Raw genomic sequence first — 13,262 nt, 5'->3', positions numbered from 1 at the left:
AAGAAAGTTTCAAAGGAAATTTCTCAGCTTGGAAAATAAGATACTGTGCAACAATTATCAAATTAATGGATCAATTTTAGAAAAGACCAAAATGTATATATTAATCTGAAAAGGATGGATTTTTTTTAGACTTTAACAATATTAGGAATGTCAGGATTTGGAGCAAAGTTGGTAAAACAGGCAAATCCTTGCTACTTTATACCGTACTATTTCCTTTAGTATCAAACAATAAGGTAACTACTTCAGGTTCTAGCTTTAAACAAATATTATCTGCCAAGCAAGTATACTATTAGTAAAATAAAGAAGAAATAGACTGTGTACAGAGAAGACACAGCCCAGAACTCTACAAATGTTCTGCTCCTTCCAGACCCGATATATTATCCATAACTGTCCTTGCCTCTGTGGAGCTAGAATGCACACTGTACAGGTGCTGATTTCTACAGTCCCTTATCTAAAAGCACATTTTCTATTTCTATCACAAGAGAGCAAAAGTATTTTGCTCAGATTTGGGCAGGACATGGAATTATTCACCCTGAATTCAGACACAATCACACCTAACATGACTCTAAGCCAGATCACATGAGCTGCTTATAGTTCTTGGCACTCTGGTTTCAGAAAAATGTCTACAGAACTACACACAATTAAACCTGGGTATTCTAAAGGTTAAATCAGAAAAAAAATTCCAGGGACTGGCAAAAGTAGAAATTTTTATGATGGAACTCTTTTCTTCACATGTTTCCGGCATTCAACTTAATTTTGCACCCATACATGACCCACCTAAGGGTTATCACCAAGCTGTAGCCCAAATTCCCAAACCTCGCAGCTCTCATGAACACTTATAAAAACTCCTTTTCCTCTGAGTGCCATTCTCTTCAAAGTTTTACTCATAGGTATTCAATGTATTAATCATTCCTTAGCTTCTCAGATAATATAGAATCTCTGCTACAAAAAAATACAATAGGCAAGAAGGAAGGAGATATATGACATAAATACAAAAAGTAATATAGATGTCATGGTGGATTTAGAGGTTACAATAAAACACCAATGAAGGGATTAGTTCTACTAGGACTAAAGATGAAAGTGGGAGTTAGACAAAGCTGTATACATAGTAGCTTGGAAAAATAACATTTAGTTGAAAATGATTCTGTTAATAGTGGGAATTCCAAGGCCCACAGTCAATTGCTTCAAAAGTGTAGGAAGGGTGATGTCTTCTAATGACACGTTTTAAACAACCTTCAATTCTGAACCAAATAAGGTAAGTCACGGAAACAGTAATAATGATGACTCATGATATATCAGGAAACCTGGTTGAATAAGTAAAAAATTTAAGGGGGGAAAAATACCTAGAAAGCAGACTGATGTTTAAGTCATAAAGAACATACTGCCTTCTGCACAAGCAGCACTGTGGAAGAGACTAGTTGCTACATTAATGAAATTAAGTACAAATTGAGATCTGATGAACCTTAAATGTAATCCAGAATATGTGGAAACTAGGTCAGATTTTTTTTTAAAGTTGAATAAATATAATTGAATGTAGAAAAGTGAGAAAGAAAAGCAAGATTGAAGACTAAATGGTTTTCAGATAGATAATGGATAAAAGGCAAAAATGTGGTTAAATAATATATGCCCAGGAAAAATTCCACTGCGTTGGTGAAAAGAAACTGATAATAGATAAGCATAAAATTTCTGAAGTTTATATTTTTATCAAATGTCAGCTTTTATATTTTCATCTGATTAAAGAAGTTCACTTGTAATCTGTTAAGAAGAGGCAACTTATATGGTTAGAAAACACTGGATTAAGATAGAAGCATATTCACTAAGTCATGATTAGAAACCACAAAGGCTGATTAATTTTTTACGAGGACACTTAACAGCCACTGACTGGTGCAAGGTACCATGAATGTCATGAATTCCTAGAGATTGGGGAAGAGTTAGCGAAATATCTGCTTATTAATCAAAAGGGAAAATGAAGACTTGATAATTACATAGTTGTCACCTGAACTTCAATAGTCAAAAAGATGACTACCATCAAATAATCAATTTTCAATCACAGAGAACTGAAAACAAAGTAGGGACTGACATGCCTTTCATAGCACAATTTTGATTCATGATGAAGAGACAAGAGAGGTAAATAAAAGGAGCTTTATGAGACTATATGGATTTCAGCAATATATTTTCATCTTAAATCAGAAATCTTAACTGTTAACCTCAATATCATGGCAGAGTATATGATATGCACGCAGTCTTTAAACCCACTTGAATTTAAACACATTTTGTTTCAGGAGTTGAACTATGATATATGAGAGATACCACAGATATACAAGTGATTTATACCACAGGTATATGAGAGATTTTCATCTACCATCACAAAGGAACCTTACCTCTTTGGATGGGTGGGTACAAAGGTGATTTCACCCACTTTATAAGAATGTGATGATATTGAAATAGCTTGTATGAATCTTGGCACATGAATAATCTCATCAATCATCTACTTTAAAAAATGCCTTAGGAGAAAACATCTTGCCAAAATAATCACTTTCTTCTTATAATGAATGAGAGAATCAGTCTTGGTCACCAAATTATCTTGTTGATGTGTTTGGAAAAATTTCTTCTAATGAACTCGATAAACATTATAACCTACCATAAAAATGGGGGGTCTTAATCATCCCCAGATGTGGTATACATTTGCTTGATACTCTTTTCTTCAAAATTTGCTGGTGTTATTTATCTCAACTAACTGTAGGTCTCTGAAATGACTATCTTATATGAAGATCTTAGTACTTTTTACCACTGAAACTGCTAACCATTGTTTGTACTCAAGGAGAAAGTAGTTAATAATTCAAGATGACAATATCCAATAGAACTTTAAACTTTGTATTGAATTCCTCTTAGATAAATTCATTAGCTCATTATTAAATCAAATCTATCAATGCTTTGACAAACCTACATCACAGAAATCACTCCAAAATCCATATTGCTAGAAGTTAAATGTAAATATATAATTTTTCAAAAAATATATAAAAATAAAAAACATGGCAATAATTCTATCATCACTATAACATCTATTCTCTTTTAAAAATAAATATAATGCAAATAAAATAATAAAATCCTTCCCCTTAATGTATATTAGATTTTACATGTAATTGTTCAGAGCTAATCTATGCAGAACCAATATCAGCGTCTTCCATTTACTCAAATCTGCTAGAAAATAACTAGTATCTTATTTTTTACGTGTAGTATATCAAATTACCAGGTATAAATATACATGATTGTTGACTGCTATACACTATTCTGTCATGCATATACATGACCAGCCAGATATGATGAATGTACAGATTTTCGTGTTGACTTCCCACTGATCAAAAAAAAAAAAAAATCTGTTCTAAATTTTATCAAGAATTCACTTAAAAATAATTTTAGTTATATATCTTTTTAAAAAGTCAAAGACCACAGGAAAGTTTTCTTAACATCAAATACAAATGAGATACCACCTAATCCACTAATTTTGAAGGATGAGGGATTAAATTTTTTAGAGAATTAAATGAGAAAATGCTTGTGAAACCTTAAGCTGCTAAGAAATAATCGAGACTAAAAAATACTCATTTTGGAAGTAGCCTAGAGATGGTGGTAGATAGCCAAAGCATGTGAGGCTTGTCTGCTGGCCTCGCAATCCAAACGCAGTTGGGAATCAAGAAGTTAGGATGAAAAAGAAATTTTTTTCTAGGCAGAACAAATGTTACAGTGATGAGGTAGAAGAGATGATTGAGAAAAGATTAAGGCAAAGTGAAAGTTGTTTGCCAGTGAAGGATAGCCACACTGGGAAGTGACTGACAAACAGGAGGCTGGGGTGGTACAGGAAAGGGGAAAATGAGCTGGAAAATAATGAGATTAATGAGAATCACTTTTTCAGAAATGTAAATACCAAGAATTCTTGCTAAAGATGACCTTTATTATAGTTCATGGTTTCATGAATGTGGTCTTAAAATCTGATGACTAATAAATATATGTGTAGATAGATATGCAGACAGACAGATAGATACAGAGATGGATAGTATAAGGAAAATATGTTCTTTGAATTGAAATACTATCTATTCTTCTAAAAAGTTAGCCAAATCATTTACTTCTTCAATATGTTTTATTACAGAAACCCCACACTAAATAATCAAAAGAAAGGCACACATTGAAAGTTGGAGATTCAAGTGATATAATGTAATGCAATGCAATATATTAAATATATTTATATAATGTGCTAAATATTTTATTAATCACCATGGTACTTCCATTAGTCCTTGTAGAAAAATCATCAACATACAAAAAAGTTCAATTCCAGTTGGAACAATGTGAAGAGAGAAAGAATAAGTTGAATTAGAATTTAATAGATCTAAGTGGCAGCAATATTATTTATATGAATATTGTAAGAACTTAAATGACGAGGCATGCTATGACTGCTCAAAGTGAAGTCAAGAAAGATATATTTAGGAAAACCCAAGGAACTTAACTGGAAAAAGAACATTAGCCAAGTTGGCCAAATGTTTTATTTAAATTTAATCACCATCCCTGTCTTCAAATGTTTTCTGTGAAAACTAAGATTCTCTATGAGATAGTCATATATTAACAGCAAAATAATAATTTACTATATAAGGACTATAACCTTTAACTATAATGAATATAGTCACCCAGAAATAGTTTTTATTATATAAAATTATAACAAAATTATATTTATCACAGTGAATGAAATTTGTTAAATGCTATTTTAAATTAATCCATTTCTCTTGTGGTAACTAAGTCACCTAGCTTCATAAGATTAGATATATTCACAAGTCAGGAAGCTAAATATGCTCTTTCCTTTCGCAGATTGCTTAAAATAAAATACACTAAAATATTCACATCAAAATGCAACACAAAACCCATGTTCTAATAATCTCCAACACTGGAAAGTCAAAGGACTAATTCCTAGTCAAGGATACTGACACTTTCTTAAGCTTAGGAGATTACTTGAGAGCACCCCAAGTTTGAGAAGAATTGAAAACATACAAATTAACAATGCATAAATATATATATATATTTCCTCACTTTCTAATATACCTAAAGTTATAACAAAAACAGAAATCAGATATTTGATAAACAAGACAGACTGGACACAGTTGCAAAAGTAGTTTTGTTGGCTAAGTCATAGATAGGTAGAAGAGAAACCCTTTCAAAACACCAAAGAATGTTTTCATATCTAAAAATTTCAAAAAGGATCAAATTCATTTTTATCAAACTAAGGAAAAGGCAATACTGTATATACTGTTCTATAACCTGTATGGCAAAGCTACCATGGAAGAAATCCATTCAAGATCTGGGAAAAGCAAGCAAGAGTGAAAACAATCTTTGTGTTTTCACAGACAACTTCACATAAAGTACCTTTTTACGATGTCTTCTCCATTCCAGCATGGCTGTCCGTCTGCAGCAGCTAATTCATTGACACAGAGTTGATCAGCCAGGCCCCCATAGAAGGTCCGGTATAATCGAAGACTATTGATAAATTCTCTGAATGGAAAAGAAAAGAAAATCAACTCATGTCTAAAACCCATAATAAATACTAGCACAAATGGTGTAATTTCTTATGCATAATGTTTCAAATGCAACTTCTTCATCTTCCCTTATTCTCACATCCATTCCATACATTCTAATAATCAAGATAAAAAACTATGTTTAAAATTAGTATTCAATTAAGTCTTTGTAATGAAAGCTTTCACTGTGTATGAATCTTATGCAATTTCAGTTCCAAGTAGTACACACACACACACACACACACGTAACTTCCCTAAAAGCCCTCACTAGTTTCTCCCACTGAAACCACCATAAAACGAATTACATTCTTTTCCCTTTTTTTCTCTTATTGTTTAATTTTAAATGAAGTTTTTTTTTCTAACATCATTGTTTTTGTTGGGCAATATCTGATATCATTCCTCAGGTTTAGTCTCCCTAGTTCTCCTGCCTCCCTAACACCCATAGTCCCTTGTGCTCATCCCTTTTCTGTTTTGATCCCTCTCCTCCTTCCCTCTTGGATGTTTCTATGGTCAGCTTGCAAGTTTTTTTTTAAAGATTTATTTATTTATGCATACAAGAACTGGGGTACAGGCCAGAGGTGCGGAGGGTGAGAGGATTCACCAGAGACAAAGTGGGGAGCAGAACAGGCAGATTGACTGAAGTACACTGCTGAGGGGAGCAGCGGGCGAGACAGGGGAGGTCTGCTGCCCCATGTGGGTAGCTCCCTGGCCGGGAATCCAACTCATGCTGCAGAGGCTGCTGACAACTTCACGGCGCTGCACTCAACCCCTTGCACCACCAGGGAGGGTCGTAGCTTGCAAGTTTTATCTGTTTTTCTGACCCTTTGTTTGTTTTCTCTATATTCCACATATAAGTGAAACCATCTAATATTTATATTTTTTCTTCTGACTAAATTCACTGAGAATAAGCCCTTCCAGCTCCATCTGTGTTGCCACAAATGACATGAGTTTATCCTTTTTGATTGCTGAGTAGTATTCCAGTGGGTATATATACACCACATCTTCTTGCTCCATTAATTACATTCTCTTTTATATGGAAATATCAACAGGCTTGTAACAAACTAATTGATTGTCTAATGATTAACAGTTTAAAAAAGTAGACTTGGTTGATTTTCCTACATAGTTCTTTCTTTTCTTTGGTGACTGAGAACATAAAAGTATTAAGTCTTTTCTAAATATGGAAAATCTCAGATATGAACATATTTCATAAGCATAAAAATAAAAGTGATAGCAAGAAAAAATACTTAATACATTGGCTTAGTTTTTCCTTTACACCACTTCCCCTTCCACTATCAATTACTGAAAAAAAAATACAACAAAGGTTCATTTTTTAATTTAAAAAGAGAAGACTTTTGAGTTTTAAAACCAAAACTCTGAGATCCCAAGAATTCAAGTTTTAGTATTTCAAAAGACCAAGTCCCAAAGACCTTAAGATTTTATTTATTTTTTGCATAAGCAAATGGTTTGGGGGAGGTGAGGAGTGAAAAGTCAGAAGTCTGATATAAATTGTAAGGCAGGGACAGAAGAAAGAATTGTTGGATATAAACAAACATTAGAAAATCATGGGATGATTGTAACACTTCATTCCCATAGATATTTTATTTTATGTGTTTATTTTTTCTTATTACTGGAGTAACACTGATTTATGACACTGTGATTTAGGGGAACAGGTTCACACCTCCTCAGATGTACACCAAACCCTCCACTAAAGTGATGGAGGAAAGAATAGAAAACCTAAAGGGGGCATCACAAGACTAAAACCTGACTCACACAAGGAGGTGGGGGTGGAGGGGACTGACATGACCATTAACCCAGCTGTAGAAATCAAGATCCTTAGGGCCAGTGTCTTATCACAAGGCATAAGGCCCAAGCAGGTATCAGACTCTGTAGGGAGTGTGGAGCACAGACCTGAGGGCAAAGATATGGAGATTAAGCCCATTGTGAAATCTCTGGTCCCTTTTGGATTCTGCAGTTATCCAAAATCAGCAGCAAACAGGCCACTCCACAAAGGAGTGACCCTTTCCAAAGAGAAGACTATACCAGGGCAGTCCTCTGCACAGGCTCAGGACAGCACTCCATCTGCCCACCTGTGCCTATGCAGGTGCTTCTTTTCACCGACTCTCTCCCTCTGCAGGGCAGCAGCCTCCTGTCTGCCCGTGACCTGTATCCTGCTAGAACTTCTCCTCACTGACCTCCCTCAGCAAAGGCAGCTCTCCTCAAGGCTGCCCACCTGCAACCATGCAGGCCTCTCTCAGCAAACCTGTCCCTTTCAGGGCAGCTCTTCCTGCCTGCTTCTGTCTATGCAAGTTTCCTTTACTCTTCTGTCTCTTTCCCTAATAAACCTGCTCTTTAAATATAACTAACATCTCTGTCTTGTGGAGAAACTCGCCTGGGAAACTCGCGTGTGCTGCTGAAAGGGAAGCTCTGGTGACACCTTTCCCAGAGTGAACCCAAGAGCCCTGCACTCCAAACCCATTAACTCCAAAAACTACATCAAAAGCACCCATAGTCCTTTACTCTCCCCCTTTGTTCCCACTCCCATTCTCCCCTCTAGCAGCCTCAATTCTGCAGTCTTATTTCTACAGTTTGTTTTGATTTAGATTTGTCTGTCGCTTTGATTTTTTTCCTCCCTCTATCATCCACATATCCATGAAATCATCCAGTATATGTCCCACAGATATTTTTAAAAAGTGAGCACTGATGTTCAATTGCATTAATTTTAGAATTCTCTCTCATAGGGTTTTCAAAGGATGGTACATGAAAATCATCAGTTATAAACAAACATTAATCTGTAGAAAGGATAAATGTAATTTTCAAATATGTAACATCTGAAATCACAGAGAGAAGATCAGAAGCTCTCATGTAAGAGTTTAGTGAGTATTTGATCAAATTTTTAGCAAAACCTGACCAGACAAATGACAACAAAATGGTGGCAGAAAGCAAAAATCTGACTCAACTCTAACTTTAGATCAGTCAAAAAAAAAAAAAAAAAAAAAAAACGCAAGCTTTACTTTCTTGCTAGCACAATAACTACTGACTAGATTTCATACTGGTTTCCTCTACTAGCAAATGCATGCTCATCTGGTAATTGTGTCCTACTAATTGGAATGAATGGACAAATACTAAATCTCATGCTGCAGCTGCTGAAACATAACTGATGACGTCTACAGCTCCTCTGGCGTAAGGAACCAAAAGGTCTGTGACTCCTGTCCTGAATCCCACTCACAACCCACTTGGAATCAGGCTCCTAGGAAGGAATAGGCCCAGGGCAAATTGCTGGAATGCTGAGATCTCCAACTGATATTGGAAAATTGAACAGATTTTTTTTAATGGACCCCAAAGCTCCTACTCCGGTCTTGGCAAATGGTGCCCTCATTTCATTTCGCCTTTCATAACCAATAGATCATATTGGGAAAGCTTTACATCTCTCTTTTCCAGTCCCCTTTCCAGGCTACTGCATGGCCTTACTTGCTTCAGACCCCTACCTTCTCTTGCTGGAATTACTAACTAGGAATACATACCTCCAGTCTTTCCTTAACAATCACCTCCCAATCTCCTTGAGAGTCACCTTTTGAAACACAAATCTGTAATTCTATAGAATATGTCACTCACTGCTACAGCCCTCAAATGTTCTCTATTCTCTCCAGCATGAAATTTAAACTTCTTGGAAGGGGATATAAACACCATCTCACCCTCAATTTCTGTTGCGACTCAAATCATACTTTAGTGTCCCGCAAAAGTGAGACACCTCCATGCCTTTGTAAGTATTCTCTCTTAAAGTATTGTACCCTAGATCGCCAATTTTCTACAAACCATCAGCAATCAGCTAACTGTTGCAACGTACAAAATACTATTGAGTACCAAATTCTGTGTTGGCACTAGGAATTTGCGGCTAAAGAACTAAGTCCCTGCCTTCTAAGAAAGCACATTCTGGTGAAAATCCACATTAATGATGCAGTGTTAAAATGCCACGTTTGAGGACAGAGATGGGAATCAGGAAGTATTTATAACGTAATACTTCAGTGTTCCACACAAAAAGCAAAGCCATTAAAACCCAAACTACAACAAAACTCAGGAGATGCCAAGGAAGAGGTAAGAGAATGTTGTGTGTTCACAGACTTGCATGCAGCAGAGTTTAGCTCATGCACTTATGGCAATTATGGTTAAAGATAAGAAGCAGCCAAATTATAATCAGTTTCACTGGTCATCTTAAAATGTTTCTGTTTTATTCAAAAGACAGTGGGAGTCATGAAAAATGTTCCAGCAAGTGTCATCATATGGCAGCACTGTGGAAACAGACAGAAGGGCAGTGAGTTTTCCTTGTGGAGACAACCAAGAATTGGGGGAGAAAATATGAGAATGTGAAAAATATCTGTCAGTGGGTATCATGAAAATGATAGCTTTGAAAGACATTAGGAATCTAGAATTGATAACTTCTGGTTTTAGGAAAAATTCTAATTGTCTTTTTATTTCCCCCTCCTGAGGTGATCTTCGTTGAGATATGAAATAAAGAAGAGAAATATCAACTTCTCCACGCCCCACCCTACACTTTAGATTATTCTGATCAATATTTTCATCTTTCCATGTCACCTACCACTTTCCATTCTAGCATGTAACATACTTACATACTAGGTTTTATGGTTTCTTAGTTATCTCCACTTGAATAAAAGATTTAAGCAGTAATGGTCTTTTTGGTTTGTTTTGTTTCCCATGATAGATTTTAAAGCAGTGGTGGAGACAGCAAACTCAATAACCATTAAATTAATAAATGGGTGTAAGCTAATCAATTCCATTCTCAGTATGTTCAGTTTGAGATATCTTTGGAACATACAGAAGAGAAATCAAATAGAATGCTACTTTCAAACTTAATATGTGTGGTGACATCTGGGGATTTTGCCAAAATGCAGATTGAGATTCACAAATTCTGGGGAAGGGTCCAGGAGTTTACATTTCAAAGCAGCAGCACTCAATGATGCTAAAGCTACTAATACAACAGCCAATGGACACCTTGGAAGTTTGCAGTTGGACATGAGACCTTGGGATTAGTGGACGAGGGGGTGTAATGTGAGTGTCATCATTTACAGTGGTGGTGACAAGTATGAATATGGATGAGATCTTTCAAGCAAAGAATTAATATGGTAAGAAAAAGTCAAGGGGACTCAGAGTAGAAAGAGCAAAGGAGAAAAAACTTCAGTGTAAAGAATCCAATGAACATGAAGCAATGAGGGATCTGTAATTAGATTTTCTGCAGTCTAATTTGCCATTATGAGAGGTTAACTAGGTCCTCGAGATGTCCTTACTATGTGGTGACCATAATTGTTACTCATTGAAGCAAGTTCCCCCAAAAGTCAAATGCAAAAGTCCTAATCCCTAAAGTGACTGTATTCAGAGACAGATATTTTAGAGAGGTAAGTGTTAAATAAGCAGGAATGGATCCACATGGGTAGTCCTATCCAATGACTTTTGTCCAAAAATGAAGAGGGAAAGTCATGTACCCATGTGAGAACACAGCAAGAGGACAGCTGCCCGCACCCCAAACCTGGCAACAGCTAGATTATGAGTTTATATCCTCCAAATCTATGAGAAAATTGATTTCTATTGTTTTAGCCACCCAGTTTTGCTATTTTTCTGTGGTATTGTTATGGCAGCCCAAACAAACTAACACCATAGTTAAAGCATGTGAAGTAGAGGAACAGACTTCAGATTTGCAGTAGGACATCTGTTAAAGAAAGGGTGATAAGTTAGAAATGGAGAGCCCCAAAAAGGGAAATGAAGGCAATTTTGATGTGTGATACTTGTTGGAATATGGAAGAAATTTGTTCATGCGTGAAAGAAAAGGTGCTAACAAGAGTATATGGTCATGCCCTTGTGTGTGAATATCCAATTCTCTACCTTTTGGGCACTAAGCCCCCCTGAGATTGGTTGTGGCTGTGTGACTTTCTCCAGACTTTATTAAATGTATGCATAAAAGACATGTTCCTTCCAGGCTTAAGCTTTAAGGACCTATATGGCTTTGCCAGATTCTGCTTCCTTTTGCTTTCCTCTCCCACAATAATCTGCAATGTTTCATCTGGAGGTTGCTCTGTTTTATTGAGATTTAAAGCCAGAACAATTTGGACACCGTCCCCTAGTGGTCTAATATGGGCACAGACTGTGAACAAAAACAGCTTTATTGTTCCAAATCCATGATAGGTTAAGGTAGTTTTCCGCCAACAATAAAATTTAATCTCTATTACCACAAACATGGGAAAAGAAAGTTAATACCGATTGATTACAAATTTTGAAAAAGAGAGGAAGGATTACTGGAAATTGAATGGTTAACTCTGGAACAAACTCCTTGAGATTAAAATAATGGAAGCAAGTCTGAATGTTGAGGTAAGCTTTGGTTGTCAAGGATAGAGATTTGAAGAGAGCTCATACTTGACAATTCTAGGTCCTGTGCTTAGCAGGTTTTAGGTCACAGGAATTAAGAGTGATGTAGCAGGGCCTCCCCTGGTGGCTCAGCAGTTGAGCGCTGGGCTGCAAAGCTGCCCGCAGCCTCTGCAGCACCAGTTTGATCCCCGGCTGCTGGCGAGAGTCCCACACAGTGCGAAAGACCTCTCCAGTCTCACCCGCTGCTCCCCTCAGCAGTGTATTTCGTTGGTCTGCCTGTTCTGTTCCCCACTCTGGCGCTGGTGAGTAATCTTACCCTCCCGCGTTTCTGACTGTACCCAGTGCTTATATAAATAAATAAATAAATCTTAAAAAACAAAAAAGAGTGATGTGGCAAAAAAGTGGTTGCATTGATAGATCAGGGACTCCATAACAGAGGTAGAAAAAATATATAATGGAGTTGGTCACTAATGATGGAAGGGTTAAAGTGCTAGAAGTCATAGTGAGGTCAAAAAGATTAATCTACTGCCACAGAGTCAATTACTGTTGGTCCTATTACAAAAATCCATACTTTAGTTCCCAGCTCGACACACAGTCTGCAATATACCATACCTTCTTTTCCAGTTTTATATGAAATGTCTCAATAAATATCATATTCTTTGGGTGATTCAAAATTTAGTTGCTGGGAGCGTGACTGTATCCACACAGTTTTGTTTCTACAGTCATGAGAATATTTCCAGTTAAAATTAGGAGAAAAATAAATGCAGGGAGATGTTAGAAGCTCCAGCTAATTGTCCTTGTGGGACTGTGTTACATATGTCAGATGCTTTTCTTAGCCTTGAGACATCTCTAGACTACAGAAATCGACATTAAAAGTTTAAAAATATTAAAAAAAAACAGAAGACATTTCTTTACAGAATATTTATTCAAAGTCAGCATGTCAGGGCCATAAACAAATTTATAATTTCTCATTTGGGCTTGCAACAGCTCAAGAGAGAATATCCCTGCCTCTTATTTTGCCTGCATATCTTGCCTTCATATCATGCCCAGTGTTTTTACCAGAATTTGTTTTAGAAATCAAGTTCTTTGAAGCACTTTCCTGCTTTAAAGTCCTAAACAATTCACATGAAATATCTTACCATGGGACATAATCTCTTGACTCTTTGCTTCTTAGTCCCCCTCAATCTCCCATGACAATCTCCTCTCCATCCGTTCTCATGCTACAGAAAAAACCCACACACTGTGTTGCATAAACAGTCTTAATATTTACTGGGTAAGATCCAAGTTCAGCACATGCAGTTTTCTCTACCCAGAACCATCTTCTCTTCCTACTTC

General features: G+C 36.3%; 1 protein-coding gene across 1 annotated transcript in view; it reads right to left on the bottom strand.

Moving 5' to 3' along the window:
* The window catches only part of GPC5 (glypican 5), a gene marked incomplete at both ends in the record, with an annotated part of 1,071,098 nt that overhangs the window by 780,376 nt on the left and 277,460 nt on the right, over positions 1-13,262 (bottom strand). Inside the window, one exon of the mRNA XM_084235596.1 lies at positions 5,407-5,532. Coding sequence (XP_084091722.1) covers positions 5,407-5,532 — 126 coding nt within the window. The remainder of the gene's footprint in view (positions 1-5,406; positions 5,533-13,262) is intronic.

Source organism: Talpa europaea, assembly GCF_964194135.1.
Source record: "Talpa europaea genome assembly, chromosome: 6".
Taxonomy (NCBI): Eukaryota; Metazoa; Chordata; class Mammalia; order Eulipotyphla; family Talpidae; genus Talpa; species Talpa europaea.
Note: the sequence above shows the minus strand (reverse complement) of the source record. Positions and strands in the feature narration are given on the sequence as shown.